The sequence below is a fragment of the Ranitomeya variabilis genome, chromosome 1 (genome assembly GCF_051348905.1).
Source record: "Ranitomeya variabilis isolate aRanVar5 chromosome 1, aRanVar5.hap1, whole genome shotgun sequence".
Taxonomy (NCBI): domain Eukaryota; kingdom Metazoa; phylum Chordata; class Amphibia; order Anura; family Dendrobatidae; genus Ranitomeya; species Ranitomeya variabilis.
This window is the reverse complement of record NC_135232.1, coordinates 6,921,368-6,939,667: the sequence shown is the minus strand read 5'-3', so window position 1 is coordinate 6,939,667 and position 18,300 is coordinate 6,921,368. Positions and strand designations below refer to the sequence as shown.

At 46.0% G+C, this 18,300-nt stretch overlaps 1 protein-coding gene across 1 annotated transcript; it reads right to left on the bottom strand.

Annotated features, from left to right (window-relative positions):
• Positions 1–7,023: 7,023 nt before the first annotated feature.
• Positions 7,024–12,517, bottom strand: LOC143793642 (endonuclease domain-containing 1 protein-like). The gene is made up of 2 exons (XM_077280702.1): positions 12,214–12,517; positions 7,024–8,079 (listed from the first exon to the last, which is right to left on the bottom strand). The coding sequence occupies exons 1-2, from the start codon at positions 12,511–12,513 to the stop codon at positions 7,540–7,542; spliced, it is 840 nt and encodes a 279-aa protein (XP_077136817.1). The 5' UTR covers positions 12,514–12,517; the 3' UTR covers positions 7,024–7,539.
• Positions 12,518–18,300: the final 5,783 nt, after the last annotated feature.

Here is an 18,300-nt window from a genome sequence, read left to right as displayed (position 1 = left end):
GGGAACACTGGACTCCAATGAATTTTTGATGAAAATTAAAGAAGAAGAATACCAAACTTACTTTTTTCTTAACCATCCTTCTAAAGACATTGATCTTTCTTTTATGGAAGGGTTTTGGATGCAGAACCACCAAATATATGTTCCCGAATCTGCTCAACTTGAAGTCCTCAAACGTGTCCATGATTGTAAACTTGTAGGACACCCTGGAGTAATGGAAACCCCAGAACTACTGACTCGCTCTTTTTTGTGGCCTAATTGTAGGAAGGATGTGAGAAAATATATTTCCTCCTGTTTAACATGTGCATGGAACCAGACGCCACGATCTTCTCCTCTAGGACTCACTCAACCTCTTCCAGTTCCATCTAGGCCTTGGGGATCAATCTCAATGGGTTTTATTGTGGACCTACCTCCATCTAAAGAAATGACTTATCCTTGTTGTGGTGGACCGGCTCACAAAGATGGCCCATTTTATTCCAACTAAGGCTACTTTCACACATCAGATTTTTGCCGTCAGGCACACTCCGGCGAATTTTGAAAAAACAGATCCGTTTTTTTCTCATAGAGTTGTATTATCGCCGGATTGCGACGAATGGCCTAACATTTCATCAGATCCGTAAAAAATTAGTTTTCCAGCGGCCGGAGAAAACGTACAGGGGAATGTTTTTTCTGTCTGGCGGAAAAACGCACAGCGACGGTTCTGGAGATAAACGGATGAAACGTGAGGTGAAATGAGTGAATCCGGCTACCGATTCCGTTTTTTTACACTGAGCATGCCCTGTAGCAGCATTTTCCATTCTGCAGTCTCTCTCTTTCCGGACCAGTTGGTGCCCAGACATCAGCTAGTCGGATCTGGCATAAAAACAGATCTGTTGCATCAGTTTTTCACAATTTGCAACGGATCCATTTTTTTTTCAAAAGTCGACAGATTCAGCCTAACGGCAAAAACCTGATGTGTGAAAGAAGCCTAAAGGGATTCCTACCGCTGAACAAACCGCAGAATTAGTGATCAAGGAGGTATTTAGGCTGCATGGAATTCCTGACAATGTCGCTTCTGATAGAGATGTTCAGTTTACATCAAGATTTTGGAAAACCTTCTGTACAGAATTAGGAGTTAGGGCTCATTTCCACTTGCGAGGAAAACGGACGAGTGCAATCGATAAAAAATCAGATTGCACTCAGACCAATGTTATTCAAAAGGTGTCTTTTCATTTGCGATTTTTTTCTCAGCCGAAATCGGACTGAGAAAAAAATCGCAGCATGCTGCATATTGCTGCGATTCTCGGACGAGACTCGCCAATGTAAGTCAATGGGTGCGAGAAAAAAAATCGCACAGCACTTGCACCATGCAAGTTCTGTCCGATTTTTACGCACTGATGTCCTTTGAAACGCTGGTAATTCAGCGCGGTGTACAGTTAAATCACACTGACAGGTTAGAATAGAGTAGATATATACACATAGAATAGGTACATATATACATATATATATGTCAGTGAGACACCTATATATACTTATGTTTAATGCAGAGCTAGATAGCAGAAAAGCCAGTAATTCAATTGCCGGCTTTTCATTTCTCCTTCACAAACCCGACAGGATATGAGACATGGTTACATACAGTAAACCATTTCATAACCCATATTTTATTACATATTCCTGACTACTAATGTAAGAAGTGTCTGTGTGTTAAATTTGGGTGCTCTAGCTGTTAAAATAAAGGGTTAAATCGCGGAAAAAATTTGCGTGGGCTCCTGCGCAATTTTCTCCGCCAGAGTGGTAAAGCCGGTGACTGAGGGCAGATATTAATAGCCTAGAGAGGGTCCATGGTTATTGGCCCCCCTGGCTAAAAACATCTGCCCCCAGCCACCCCAGAAAAAGAGAAAAAGCACATCTGGAAGATGCCCCTATTCTGGCACTTGGCCACTCTCTTCCCACTCCCGTGTAGCGGTGGGATATAGGGTAATGAAGGGTTAATGCCACCTTGCTATTGTAAGGTGACATTAAGCCAGGTTAATAATGGAGAGGCGTCAATTATGTCACCTATCCATTATTAATCCAATAGTACGAAATGGTTAATAAAACACACACACATTATTAAAAAGTATTTTAATGAAATAAAGACACCGGGTGTTTTAATATTTTATTATACTCTTAATCCAGCTGAAGACCCTTGTCACCTGAAATAAAGTTAAAAGAAAAACAACAATATCCCATACCTTCCGTTGTTACAGTCTTGTCTGGATGAACTCATATGAACTCAAGCGTGGGAACTTTTCAGAATCTTACCCCAGGCTCGAAGTTCATATGAGTTCATCCAGCAGAGGGCGCATCACCGCGACTCGAGGTAACTACACGACATTTCCCTGCATTCCATTCATTCACCAAGTTTTACAGACAGGAGCACAGCTGCATTAGCACAGCTCATGGGTGTAAAATGATTTAACCCCTTCAGATGGATTTACAGCGTGGGACAAGACTGAACAAAGGAAGGTATGGGATATTGTTGTTTGTTTTTTTTACTTTATTCCAGGTGACAAGGGTGTTCAGGTGGATTAAGAGTATAATAAAATATTAAAACACCCTGTGTCTTTATTTCATTAAAATACTTTTTCATAATGTGTGTGTGTTTTATTAACCATTTCGTACTATTGGATTAATAATGGATAGGTGTCATAATTGACCATTATTAACCTGGCTTAATGTCACCTTACAATAGCAAGGTGACATTAACCCTTCATTACCCCATATCCCACCGCTACAGGGAGTGGGAAGAGAGTGGCCAAGTGCCAGAATAGGCGCATCTTCCAGATGTGCCTTTTCTGGGGTGGCTGGGGGCAGATGTTTTTAGCCAGGGGGGGCCAATAACCATGGACCCTCTCTAGGCTATTAATATCTGCCCTCAGTCACTGGCTTTACCACTCTGGCAGAGAAAATTGCGCGGGAGCCCGCGCAAATTTTTTCCGTGATTTATCCCTTTATTTTAACAGCTAGAGCGGCCAAATTTAACACACAGACACTTGTTACATTAGTAGTCAGGAATATGTAATAAAATATGGGTTATGAAATGGTTTACTGTATGTAATCATGTCTCATATCCTGTCGGGTTTGTGAAGGAGATAGCAAAAGCCGGCAATTGAATTACCGGCTTTTCTGCTATCTAGCGCTGTATGAAATATAAATATATAAATATATATATATATATATATATATATATATATATATATATGTATATAGGTGTCTCACTGACATATATATATGTATATGTACCTATTCTACGTGTATATATCTACTCTATTCTAACCTGTCAGTGTGATTTTACTGTACACCGCGCTGAATTACCGGCTTTTCAAAGGACACCGGTGCGTAAACATCGGACAGCAATACGGATGTCATACAGATGTTGCAATAAAAAAATCGCATGACAATCGCATGATTTTCCTCCGTTTTTTCGGTCAGTAAATCGAACCGTTTTTTCTCCCGCAAGTGGAAATGAGCCCTAACTGTCAATTTGTCTACTGCCTTCCACCCAGTCCATCCAATGGACAGACTGAAAGAACCAAACCCTTGACCAATAACTGCGCTGTTTTATTTCTAACCTACAGGATGACTGGGTGGACCTTTTACCAACAGCAGAATTGGCCTATAACAACTCCAAGCCCTGTCCTACATCCCAACGCCCATTTTTTGCTAACTATGGCTGGCATCTGGTATATTCCTTATCTTCCATTTAAAACCTCAGTTCCTCCTGTTACAAACAGAATTATACAGTTACAGAAAGCTCAGGAAGAACTAACTGAGATGTTACAACAGGCCCAAGAAGACTATAAAGAAGCAGCAGATAAACATCGCAAAGCCCTTCTACCCTTCAGGTCGGTGACAAGGTTTGGCTTTCTACAAAAAAATCTGAAGACAAATGTACCATCTTCTAAATTGGGTCTAAAATTCATAGGGCCTTATCAAATTTCTGCACAAATTAACCCAGTTGCTTTCCGTTTAAAACTTCCTAACAGCCTTAAAATTCACCCTGTGTTCCATGTATCCTTGCTCAAGATATTCAATGAGAACCTGTTTCCAGGAAGAACTCAGCCACCTCCTCCACCAGAAAACGTCCATGGTGAAGAGGAGTACATTGTGGATACAATTCTGGACTCCAGAAAATTTAGAGGAAGATTGCAATATTTGGTGCAATGGAGGGGTTACAGATCAGAAGATAATTTATGGGAGCCGGAGGGCAACGTCCGTGCACCCAGGCTTACAAGATGTTTTTATCTAAGGGTACTGTCACACTCTGCAACTTTCCAACGATCACGACCTGCGATACGACCTGGCCGTGATCGTTGGAAAGTCGTTGTGTGGTCGCTAGGGAGCTGTCACACAGACCGCTCTCCAGCGACCAACGATGCCGAGGTCCCGGGTAACCAGGGTAAACATCGGGTTACTAAGCGCAGGGCCGCGCTTAGTAACCCGATGTTTACCATGGTTACCAGCGTAAAAGTAAAAAAAAAAAACAGTACATACTCACCTTTCGGTGTCCTTCAGGTCCCTTGCCGTCTGCTTCCCGCTCTGACTGAGTGCCGGCCGTAAAGTGAAAGCAGAGCACAGCAGTGACGTCACCGCTGTGCTCTGCTCTTACTTTCCGGCCGGCAGTCAGTCAGAGCGGGAAGCAGACGGCAAGGGACCTGAAGGACACCGAAATGTGAGTATGTATGGTTTGTTTACCCTGGTTACAAGCGAACACATCGCTGGATCGCTGTCACACACAACGATCCAGCGATCACAGCAGGAGATCCACCGACGAAAGAAAGTTCCAAACGATCTGCTACGACGTACGATTCTCAGCAGGGTCCCTGATCGCTGCTGCGTGTCAGACACAGCGATATCGTATGGATATCGCTGGAACGTCACAGATCGTACCGTCGTAGCGATCAAAGTGCCACTGTGTGACAGTACCCTAAGACATCCAGAGAAGCCAGCACCTAAGATGTCCAGAGGCCATCCTGGAAGAAGGGGAGTACTGTCATCCTGATTGGCTTCACCCTGATCAAACACCTTATTTAAACCTGTCATTACAGGTAGAAGAAGGGAGGAAGAGAGAGATAGAGGAGGAGGAAGGTAAAGATAGAGGAAGAGGGAGGAACAGAGAGATAGAGAAGGACAGAGGTACAGAGAGATAGAAGAGGAGGAGGTATAGAGAGATTGTGGAGGGAGGTGACACCAGACATGGAGGAGTAGGTTGTGATACCATACATATTGGTGACTCTGATCACACATCGGAAAGTTCTCCACTATGAAGGATGCAGGGAACATTCTGGGATCTTACTTTACTTATGAACAAACATGGTGGCTTCTCCAGCACAAACCACAGGACAGCAACATCAATTGCTATAATCTGGTTTATTCTCATCGAGGTGACACCTGAAATCAGTGATAGAAAAATGTGAAAACTCAATGAGAAGCGTGGCTGGTAGGAGAGATAATGCGCTTCCACCTGGAGACAGTAAGAGGGCTGTGTGAGACTGCAGGCTGGAGGTGTCAGAGGGTGGCTGTGCAATAGGGTGGGCGTGGAAGATGCCTGAGTGTAAACGTGTGATAGGGTGGAGGTGTGGAACTACGGTGGAGGAGGTGCGAGATACCATAGGGTGGCTGTGCAGTAGGGTAGACGTGGAAGATGCTGGAGAGTAAATGTGTGATAGGGTGAAGGTGTGGAGCTATGGTGGAGGATGTGCGAGACAGCATAGGGTGGCTGTGCAATAGGGTGGACGTGGAAGATGCTAGAGAGTAAACGTGTGATAGGGTGAAGGTGTGGAGCTATGGTGGAGGAGGTGCGAGACACCATAGGGTGGCTGCGCAGTAGGGTGGACGTGGAAGATGCTTGAGTGTAATTGTGTGATAGGGTGAAGGTGTGGAGCTATGGTGGCGGAGGTGCGAGACACCATAGGGTGGCTGTGCAATAGGGTGGACTTGGAAGATGCTGGAGAGTAAATGTGTGTTAGGGTGGAGGTGTGGGGCAATGTTGGAGGAGGTGCGAGACACCATAGGGTGGCTCTGCAATAGGGTGGACGTGGAAGATGCTGGAGTGTGAATGCGGAAGATGCTGGAGTGTGAACGCATGATAGGGTGGAGATGTGGAGGAGGTGGAGGTGAGAGATGCCAGAGTTGTGCTGGACACTGGGTGTGCAAGAGTGTTGATCTGAGAGATACTAAAAGGGTGGATGTGCAATATACCAAAGCATTGAGGGTGACATCATTCCAGCTTCAGACTTGCATATGTCATTTTCTGTATATGGACTTTATGATCTCCTAATCTGAACTTACAGACTCGCACGTTAGTCCGGGCATGCCTGTCAATAAACAAACCATGAAATATGTCAGTCTGAAAACAGCCTACAGCTGAACTCCATCCTATCTGAATATTCAGGCATTAGCGTTAATCCCCTACCCTCTTCTTCTTCAGGTGACACTGACAGTGGTCTCAGAAGCGAAGAGGTGGGCTGCTGCATGTTGGCAGTCATTGATGATGTTAGTTCCCTGACGGTCGGGATGGTGGCCCAAGAGTCATTTAGAGGAGTAAAGGTACCGTTACACTAAACGACTTACCAACGATCACGACCAGCGATGCGGCCTGGCCGTGATCGCTGCAGCGTCGTTGTGTGGTCGCTGGGGAGCTGTCACACAGACAGCTCTCTCCAGCGACCAACGATCAGGGGAACGACTTCGGCATCGTTGAAACTGTCTTCAACGATGCCGAAGTCCCCCTGCAGCACCCGGGTAACCAGGGTAAACATCGGGTTACTAAGTGCAGGGCCGCGCTTCGTAACCCGATATTTACCCTGGTTACCATTGTAAAAGTAAAAAAAACACTACATACTCACCTTCTGATGTCTGTCACGTCCCCCGCCGGCGGCTTCCCTGCACTGAATGTGTCAGCGGCGCCGGCAGTAACAGCGGTGACGTCACCGCTGTGCTTTGCTTTACGGCCGGCCGGCGCTGACACATTCAGTGCAGGGAAGCCGCCGGCGGGGGACGTGACAGACATCAGAAGGTGAGTATGTAGTGTTTTTTTTTTTTTACTTTTACAATGGTAACCAGGGTAAATATTGGGTTACTAAGCGCGGCCCTGCGCTTAGTAACCCGATATTTACCCTGGTTACAAGTGAACACATCGTTGGATCGGCGTCACACACACCGATCCAGCGATGACAGCGGGTGATCTGACGACGAAATAAAGTTCTGGACTTCTAGCTCCAACCAGCGATATCACAGAGGGATCCAGATCGCTGCTGCGTGTCAAACACAACGAGATCGCTATCCAGGATGCTGCAACGTCACGGATCGTCGTCGTTCTCGCTGCAAAGTCGCTTAGTGTGAAGGTACCTTTACTGTGTAGTTATATTATCACAACTTCAATCCTTCAATGAACCCAGCATGCAGCAGCCTAGATCTCAGTTTCTTGGACACTTTTTTATTTGGGGGAATAAGTGTACTATATCATGTGGTGGGGATGGTCTCTACGGAGCTGTTCTAGTATTGGTCCCCTCTTACATCTCATTGACAGCCCCCAGAAAACAATGACACCTCCTGCCCATATTCCTTGCTCAGGATGGCTTCCAGCTCTGGGATGGTCTTGGTCACCACATCGAAGGGACTTGCATTTCGGCCCAGTCTTCCTTCCACCCTCCGACTTCCATCTGACTTCACACAACAGAAGGCGCTCCAGTAGAAGGTGGGCACATTGACGCGCTCCCGAAGCCACGTGCCTTCCCAGGGGTAGGATCCAGAGATGATGACCCCGCTTAGGACATGGGTTTGTTGACAGGAGGAGAGAATCTTGTCTTTCAGGAAGGTCTCGTACTGGTTCCAGGTTCCACTGTTAAATGTTGAGTCCTGGGGTGCCATGTTGGTGTAGGTAAAAGTGGAGAGCTGGGATGCACTACTGTGGTGCCCGCTAGGATTCACGTGACCGCGGCTGTAACCAGAGTTCTTATAGTCATCGTTGACCCCTTGACTTTCCAGCACATCCTCCATGTTCAGCTGCATGACGCTATTTGAGGGCTGCAGCATATCTTTCTGGGGGACTCCACCCAACTAGACAGAAGACAATAAATTTAGTGAGATCTCCATCATCCAGATCAATGCCATAGAGGTCAGACCTCCAGGGCTTTTCTTACCAATACATTACAGAGCCTTGAAATAGTCTTCATGCCCCATGAACTTTTCCACATTTTTTCGCATTACACCCACAAACGTAAATGTATTTTATTGGGATTTTATGTAATACAAACACAAAGTAGAGAGTATTTTTGATGTGTAAAGGAAATTATACAAGGCTTTCTAAATACTTCAAAAATATAAATCTGAACATTGTGAGGTGCATTTTTATTCAGCCCCCTGAAGTCTGATGCCCCTAAATAAAATCCTGAGTGACCAATTACCCACAGAAATCACATAATTAGTACATTGTGGCCACTTGGGTGTAATTTTTTTAGTATAACTAAAGCTGTTCTGTGAAAGCCTCAGAGGTTTGAGTGAGAACAGTAGGGATCAAACAGCATCATGGAAGCCGAAAAGCTCACCAGACAGGTCAGGGATAAAGTTGTGGAGAGGAGTAAGGCAGGGTTAGGCTATAAAAGTGAGTCACAGAGCACTGATCAATCCACCATCCAGAAATGGAAGGAGGATGGCACAACTGCAAACCTATCAAAACATGGACGTACCCCTAAACTGACATCCCAGGCAAGGAGAGCAATAATTACAGAAGCAGCCAAGAGTCCAAAGGTCACTCTGGAGGATCTTCAGGGATCCACAGATTGGGGAGAGAATCTGTTCACAGGACAACTATTAGTCGTGTACGCCACAAATATGGCCTTTATGGAAGAGATACAAGAAGAAAGCCATGTTTTAAGACAAGCCACAAAACGTCCCATTTACAGTCTGCAAAAAGCCATTTAGGGGACAAAGCGAGCATGTGGAAGAAGGTGCTCTGGTCAGATGAGATCAAAGGAAAACTAAAATAACACTGCACACCCCCTGAAAACACCATCCCCACCGTCACACATGGTGGTAACAGCATCCTGCTTTGGGGAGGCTTTTCTACAGCGAAAGCTGAAGAGACAGACCCCCAAAAAACCTGCATAGAATTCTGGGAGAGACTAACCCCAAAAGACTGCAGAGAAAACTGGGAGATACAGACGCCAAAAGACTGCAGAGAAAGGTGGAGAGACAGACCCCAAAAGATTGCAGAGAAAGGAGCAGAGACAGACCCCAAAAGACTGCAGAGAAAGGAGCTACAGACCCCAAAAGACTGCAGAGAAAAGAGGAGAGACAGACCCCAAAATACAGCAGAGAAAGGAGGAGAGAAAGACCCCAAAAGACTGCAGAGAATGGAGGAGAGACAGACCTCAAAAGACTGCAGAGAAAGGTGGAGAGACAGACCCAAAAGATTGCAGAGAAAGGAGGAGAGACAGACCGCAAAAGACTGCAGAGAAAGGAGGAGAGACAGACCCCAAAAGACTGCAGAGAAAGGAGGAGCGACAGACCCCAAAAGACTGCAGAGAAAGGAGGAGAGACAGACCTCAAAAGACTGCAGAGAAAGGAGAGACAGACCCCAAAAGACTGAAGAGAAAGGAGGAGAAACAGACCCCAAAAGACGGCAGAGAAAGGAGGAGAGACAGACCTCAAAAGACTGCATACAAAAGAGGAGAGACAGACCCCAAAAGACCAGAGAATGGAGGGAGAGACAGACCCCAAAAGACTGCAGAGAAAGGAGAGACAGACCTCAAAAGACTGCAGAGAAAGTAGGAGACAGACCTCAAAAGACTGCAGAAAAAAAGAGGAAAGACAGACCCCAAAAGACTGCATACAAAGGAGGAGAGACATACCTCAAAAGACTGCAGAGGAAGGAGGAGACACAGACCCCAAAAGACCAGAGAAAGGAGCTACAGACCCCAAAAGACTGCAGAGAAAGGAGGAGAGACAGACCCCAAAAGACTGCAGAGAAAGGTGGAGAGACAGACCTCAAAAGACTGCAGAGAAAAATGGAGAGACAGACCCCAAAAGACTGCAGAGAAAGGAGAGACAGACCTCAAAAGACTGCAGGAAAAGGAGGCAAGACAGACCCCAAAAGACTGCAGAGAAAGGTGGGAGAGACAGACCTCAAAAGACCAGAGAAAGGAGCTACAGACCCCAAAAGACTGCAGAGATAGGAGGAGAGACAGACCCCAAAAGACTGCAGAGAAAGGAGGAGAGACAGACCCCAAAAGACTGCAGGAAAAGGAGGAAAGACAGACCCCAAAAGACTGCAGAGAAAGGAGGAGAGACAGACCCCAAAAGACTGCAGAGAAAGGAGGAGAGACAGACCCCAAAAGACTGCAGAGAAAGGAGGAGAGACAGACCCCAAAAGACTGCAGGAAAAGGAGGAAAGACAGACCCCAAAAGACTGCAGAGAAAGGAGGAGAGACAGACCCCAAAAGACTGCAGAGAAAGGGGGAGAGACAGACCCCAAAAGACTGCAGAGAAAGGTGGAGAGACAGAACCCAAAAGACTGCAGAGAAAGGTGGAGAGACAGACCCCAAAAAACTGCAGAGAAAGGAGGAGAGACAGACCCCAAAAGACTGCAGAGAAAGGAGAGACAGACCCCAAAAGACTGCAGAGAAAGGAGGAGAGACAGACCCCAAAAGACTGCAGAGAAAGGAGAGACAGACCCCAAAGACTGCAGAGAAAGGAGAGACAGACCCCAAAAGACTGCAGAGAAAGGAGGAGAGACAGACCCCAAAAGACTGCAGAGAAAACTGGGAGATACAGACGCCAAAAGACTGCAGAGAAAGGTGGAGAAACAGACCCCAAATTACTGCAGAGAAAAGAGGAGAGACAGACCCCAAAAGACTGCAGAGAAAGGAGGAGAGAGTCCCCTAAAGACTGCAGAGAAATGAGAAGTGACAGACCCCAAAAGACTGCAGAGAAAGGAGGAGAGACAGACCCCAAAAGACTGCAGAGAAAGGAGGAGAGACAGACCCCAAAAGACTGCAGAGAAAGGTGGAGAGACAGACCCCAAAAGACTGCAGAAAAAGGAGGAGAGAAAGACCCCAAAAGACTGCAGAGAAAAGAGGAGAGACAGACCCCAAAAGACTGTAGAGAAAGGAGGAGAGACAGACCCCAAAAGACTGCAGAGAAAGGTGGAGAGACAGAACCCAAAAGACTGCAGAGAAAGGTGGAGAGACAGACCCCAAAAAACTGCAGAGAAAGGAGGAGAGACAGACCCCAAAAGACTGCAGAGAAAGGAGGAGAGACAGACCCCAAAAGACTGCAGAGAAAGGAGGAGAGACAGACCCCAAAAGACTGCAGAGAAAGGAGGAGAGACAGTCCCCAAAAGACTGCAGAGAAAGGAGAGACAGACCCCAAAAGACTGCAGAGAAAGGAGGAGAGACAGACCCCAAAAGACTGCAGAGAAAGGAGGAGAGACAGACCCCAAAAGACTGCAGAGAAAGGAGGAGAGACAGACCCCAAAAGACTGCAGAGAAAGGAGGAGAGACAGTCCCCAAAAGACTGCAGAGAAAGGAGAGACAGACCCCAAAAGACTGCAGAGAAAGGAGGAGAGACAGACCCCAAAAGACAGCAGCATTAACTGCCCCGACATTTGGTCGTACCAAGTCCTGACTCGGGGGCTGATTCTAAATTCACCGCACGATGTTCTGATTTATATTTACATCTTTTCATCTTTTCCTTTACACATCACAAATATTTCTAACTTTGTATCACAGAAAATCCCAATAAAATATATTTACGTTTGTGGGAGTGACGTGAGAACATCTGGAAACGTTCACAGAGTAGGACGACTTCTTCACATCACTGTATAGTGGATACATTCTGCTTTCTGGCCCGTGGGCCGGACCCTCGGGCTCAGTCTGGCAGGTTCATTGGTCAAGAGATGTCCAGGATTAAATAAACAGCTGCTGTCTTACCGAAACAACGCCACTTTGGTCTTCTGGTCGTGTCAGGAACTGCAGCACAGCTCCATAGAAAGTGAGTGGGGCTGAGCTACAATACCACACACAACCTGTGTACAGCGGGAGCACTGTTTAACTCTCTGTGATATCCCCCAATGTCCCAGGGTAAGGACAACATTGTCTAATGATGGCCGCCATGTACAGGGCGACATCGTATGTTCAGATGCAAAGCTACCCCAGCTGGTCGGATGCATTTCCAAGAGAGTCCTGCTCTTACCATTGGCTCCAAGTACCAGCTGCTGGAGGAGAGGTCAGGGCGAGACGTTGTGGACACCTCTAAGATGTATGCCGAGTAGATGGGCACACGGGCCAGGCGGTGGTAGAGGGTAGCATAGTGGTAAGCCCCCTGCAAGCGCTGACATATGTTAGCAGTAGTATTGGAGGCCAGACCCAATGGTTCCTGCCCTTCGTAGAAGAAATTCTGACAATCAGGGACATCGGTGAAGCTTTGTAGGACCTCACAGAAGACCCCGGAGCAAAAAACAAGGAGGACGAGAGCCTTCCACACAGGTTCCATGGTGGAATACAAAGACTCAAGGGTCTCAAAGGTCATTGATATACAGACCGATAGCTGACGTCATGGGACAAAATAGCAGATGATCAAACACCAAAAATTCTCACCATCGAAGAGTACGAGCAAAGAAGAAAAACATTATACCCCTCAAATTAGAAAGTACACGTGCAAAGCCATGGCCATTGATATAGGATACACGCACTTCATGGTGTGATACTGTGTAGGACTGATGATACTAGGACTAATGATACTAGGACTGATGATATTTACCGCACGGTGTGATACCAGGACTGACGATACAATTATTACACGGTGTGATGCCAGGACTGACGATACACTTATTACACTGTGTGATACCAGGACTGACGATACAATTATTATACGGTGTGATACCAGGACTGACGATACAATTACTACACGGTGTGATACCAGGACTGACGATACACTTACTACACGGTGTGATACAAGAACTGATGATACACTTATTACACGGTGTGATACCAGGACTGATGATACAATTATTACACGGTGTGATACCAGGACTGACGATACACTTACTACACGGTGTGATACCAGGACTGACGATACACTTACTACACGGTGTGATACCAGGACTGATGATACACTTACTACACGGTGTGATACCAGGACTGACGATACACTTACTACACGGTGTGATACCAGGACTGACGATACACTTACTACACGGTGTGATACCAGGACTGATGATACACTTATTACACGGTGTGATACCAGGACTGATGATACACTTACTACACGGTGTGATACCAGGACTGACGATACACTTACTACACGGTGTGATACCAGGACTGATGATACACTTATTACACGGTGTGATACCAGGACTGATGATACACTTATTACACTGTGTGATACCAGGACTGATGATACACTTACTACACGGTGTGATACCAGGACTGACGATACACTTATTACACTGTGTGATACCAGGACTGACGATACAATTATTATACGGTGTGATACCAGGACTGATGATACACTTATTACACTGTGTGATACCAGGACTGATGATACACTTACTACACGGTGTGATACCAGGACTGACGATACACTTACTACACGGTGTGATACCAGGACTGACGATACACTTACTACACGGTGTGATACAAGAACTGATGATACACTTATTACACGGTGTGATACCAGGACTGATGATACACTTATTACACGGTGTGATACCAGGACTGATGATACACTTATTACACTGTGTGATACCAGGACTGATGATACACTTACTACACGGTGTGATACCAGGACTGGCGATACAATTATTACACGGTGTGACACCAGGACTGGTGATACACTTACTAAACGGTGTGATACCAGGACTGACGATACACTTACTACACGGTGTGATACCAGGACTGATGATACACTTATTACACGGTGTGATACCAGGACTGATGATACACTTATTACACGGTGTGATACCAGGACTGATGATACACTTACTACACGGTGTGATACCAGGACTGATGATACACTTACTACATGGTGTGATACCAGGACTGATGATACACTTACTACACGGTGTGATACCAGGACTGATGATACACTTACTACATGGTGTGATACCAGGACTGATGATACACTTACTACACGGTGTGATACCAGGACTGGTGATACACTTATTACACGGTGTGATACCAGGACTGACGATACACTTATTACACGGTGTGATACCAGGACTGATGATACACTTACTACACGGTGTGATACCAGGACTGACGATACAATTATTACACGGTGTGATACCAGGACTGACGATACACTTACTACATGGTGTGATACCAGGACTGATGATACACTTATTACACGGTGTGATACCAGGACTGATGATACACTTATTACACGGTGTGATACCAGGACTGATGATACACTTACTACACGGTGTGATACCAGGACTGGCGATACACTTATTACACGGTGTGATACCAGGACTGACGATACAATTATTACATGGTGTGATACCAGGACTCATGATACACTTATTACACTGTGTGATACCAGGACTGACGATACAATTATTACACGGTGTGATACCAGGACTAACGATACACTTACTACATGGTGTGATACCAGGACTGATGATACACTTATTACACGGTGTGATACCAGGACTGATGATACACTTATTACACGGTGTGATACCAGGACTGATGATACACTTACTACACGGTGTGATACCAGGACTGGCGATACACTTATTACACGGTGTGATACCAGGACTGACGATACAATTATTACATGGTGTGATACCAGGACTCATGATACACTTATTACACTGTGTGATACCAGGATTGATGATACACTTATTACACGGTGTGATACCAGGACTGATGATACACTTATTACACAGTGTGATACCAGGACTGACGATACACTTATTACATGGTGTGATACCAGGACTCATGATACACTTATTATACTGTGCGATACCAGGACTCATGATACACTTATTACACTGTGTGATACCAGGATTGACGATACAATTATTACACGGTGTGATACCAGGACTGACGATACACTTATTACACGGTGTGATACCAGGACTGAAGATACACTTATTACACGGTGTGATACCAGGACTGATGATACACTTATTACACAGTGTGATACCAGGACTGATGATACACTTATTACACGGTGTGATACCAGGACTGATGATACACTTATTACACGTTGTGATACCAGGACTGACGATACAATTATTACACGGTGTGATACCAGGACTGACGATACACTTATTACACGGTGTGATACCAGGACTGACGATACAATTATTACACGGTGTGATACCAGGACTGATGATACACTTCCTACACGGTGTGATACCAGGACTGATGATACACTTCCTACACGGTGTGATACCAGGACTGATGATACACTTCCTACACGGTGTGATACCAGGACTGGTGATACACTTACTACACGGTGTGATACTAGGACTGGTGATACACATATTACACGGAGTGATACCAGGGCTGATGATACACATATTACACGGTGTGATACCAGGACTGACGATACAATTATTACACGGTGTGATACCAGGACTCATGATACACTTATTACACTGTGTGATACCAGGACTGACGATACAATTATTACACGGTGTGATACCAGGACTGACGATACACTTATTACACGGTGTGATACCAGGACTGATGATACACTTACTACACGGTGTGATACCAGGACTGACGATACACTTACTACACGGTGTGATACCAGGACTGACGATACACTTACTACACGGTGTGATACCAGGACTGACGATACACTTACTACACGGTGTGATACCAGGACTGATGATACAATTACTACATGGTTTGATACCAGGACTGACGATACACTTATTACACGGTGTGATACCAGGATTGACGATACAATTATTACACGGTGTGATACCAGGACTGATGATACACTTATTACACGGTGTGATACCAGGACTGACGATACACTTATTACACGGTGTAATACCAGGACTGATGATACAATTACTACATGGTTTGATACCAGGACTGGCGATACACTTATTACACGGTGTGATACCAGGATTGACGATACAATTATTACACGGTGTGATACCAGGACTGATGATACACTTATTACACTGTGTGATACCAGGACTGACGATACACTTATTACACGGTGTGATACCAGGACTGATGATACACTTACTACACGGTGTGATACCAGGACTGATGATACACTTATTACACGGTGTGATACCAGGACTAACGATACACTTATTACACGGTGTGATACCAGGACTGATGATACACTTATTACACGGTGTGATACCAGGACTGATGATACACTTATTACACGGTGTGATACCAGGACTGACGATACACTTACTACACGGTGTGATACCAGGACTGACGATACACTTACTACATGGTGTGATACTGTAGCGCCCCCACTGCCGCAGGGCCGAGGGGTACCCGGTACCGGGCCTCTGAGTCTCTGCTTCTGGGGTTGTCACGGCGGCTAGGCCCCGGCCCGTGACCCTGCCGTGGGGCGCACAGTGAATGATAGGTGTGGATGTTGGTGGTGCAGTTGTGGGGTGCAGGTCGCGGTAAATAACGAGGACACCAGGTTGCAGTTTCTTTACCTCTTTACTGGAGATCTCTGAGTCCTCAGTCCAGAATACGGTTCACCAGGCTGCGCAAGTCCGGCCGGTCCAATGGCACCTCCAGAGTTCACTTCACAGGTGGAAATCGGTGCCTTCCTTCTTAGCGCTATGTGTTGTAGTCCTTCCCTGCTGTGCTTACGGAAAGTACCCCACAACTGTTGTGTCTGTTTCTCGTGTTCCCTCACAACTCGATTAACTGATCTTCTGCTAATCTTCCGTCCCTTCCTGATGTTACAGTTAGAACGGCACCCGTTTGTCGGGTAGGCCTGGAGTTCTTCCGGGACCCTAGAGACGCCCCTCTCCCGCAATTGCCTCCCAAGACTTCATAGGTAATTTAGGTGAGACAGCCCGCCTGAGACTGACTGTCCTGCCGCTGTTTAGAGTATTGCTTGAAGCTGTCTAATGAAATACTCCCTCGGCGTTCCGGCCGCCGGTAGTGCGCCTCAGTAGGATGTTGCTCCGGTCCTACAGCACGACCCCTACTGGTATTCTCCTATTGCTTGATCTCATTTCTCACTCAGCACAATCTATCTCGCTTCTAGTCCTTTCTTGGGTCCCGCCGCTTCCCGGAGCAGGCACGGACCCGTTACGTTCTTTTCAATGCCAAGCCTCTGTCAGGATCCCACCCCTGACAGAGACCCTACTGTCTCTTCCTCCACAACACCCTCTGCCACCAGGTGTTGCTTCGTCAAATCCAGTCAGCTTTCTGATCTAACTTCCTGCCTGACCCCCAGTTTACCCACTATGGTGGGGAGTGGCCTAATGAATAGAACCCTTAGCTCCCCCCGGAGGCCCAGCTGTGAAATGTATTGGTGTCTGTGATACCTGATCAGATGAACCCCTTCAGTGCCATCAGACGCACCGTAGCTCCCCTTAGTGGCGGAGCCACAGTACTGCAACGACCAGGACTCTGGGGCGCTGCACTCCCCCCTGGTTAAACACAGTACTCCGGGACTGGGAAGAAAACAACAATACAGGTTAGCAAAAAGACATACAATTTTTGTTGAGTGCAAATAATAATAAGTATACTTGAACAGGCTTCCCTTTATGGGAGGTGAGGACACTTGAACGTTACTAACATGGTTAAATAACATAGCAACATGCTATAAATAACTCTTCTTACCCAACCGGGTATTCTACTAAGTGCAAAATTGTTGAACAATAATTTAACATTGCCTTTAAGGACTCACACTCTAAATCCACTAAAGACCTTCCTATAATCACATTATAAGGTATTTTAACTTTCCCATTCGCCTTCTTTAAATCTGCAGGACCGCCTGTCCTATCGGCACCAGACCTACTGCCTCTCCTTTCTGTTACAGGACCGCCCCGTTCAGCCAGGGCCTACTGCCTTTTCAACTACTATACACAGTATAGAACATAACATTACTTTCAGTTTAAGAGCACTGAGCCATCTCTACATGACTCCTATGAGGACTCAGGGTTTACCTTCTATCCTAACTATCTATCAACATTATCTAAACATTTTCTATCGAACATTAAGCCTTCTCATTATCTTTCTTCCTTTCTTGCATGCTGGACACCACATCTATCTCTACGGGCCCACTGCATCCTTCTTCTATCTTTCACCTTTTAATTCTCAGAGC

What these genes read in the sequence shown, in the direction of transcription:
- LOC143793642 (XM_077280702.1), bottom strand. Translation starts at nt 12,513, where the DNA reads ATGGAACCTGTGTGGAAGGCTCTCGTCCTCCTTGTTTTTTGCTCCGGG. An exon ending in GCTGGTACTTGGAGCCAATG is followed by an intron (nt 8,080 to 12,213) that starts GTAAGAGCAGGA and finishes TCTTCTGTCTAG; the next exon opens with TTGGGTGGAGTCCCCCAGAA.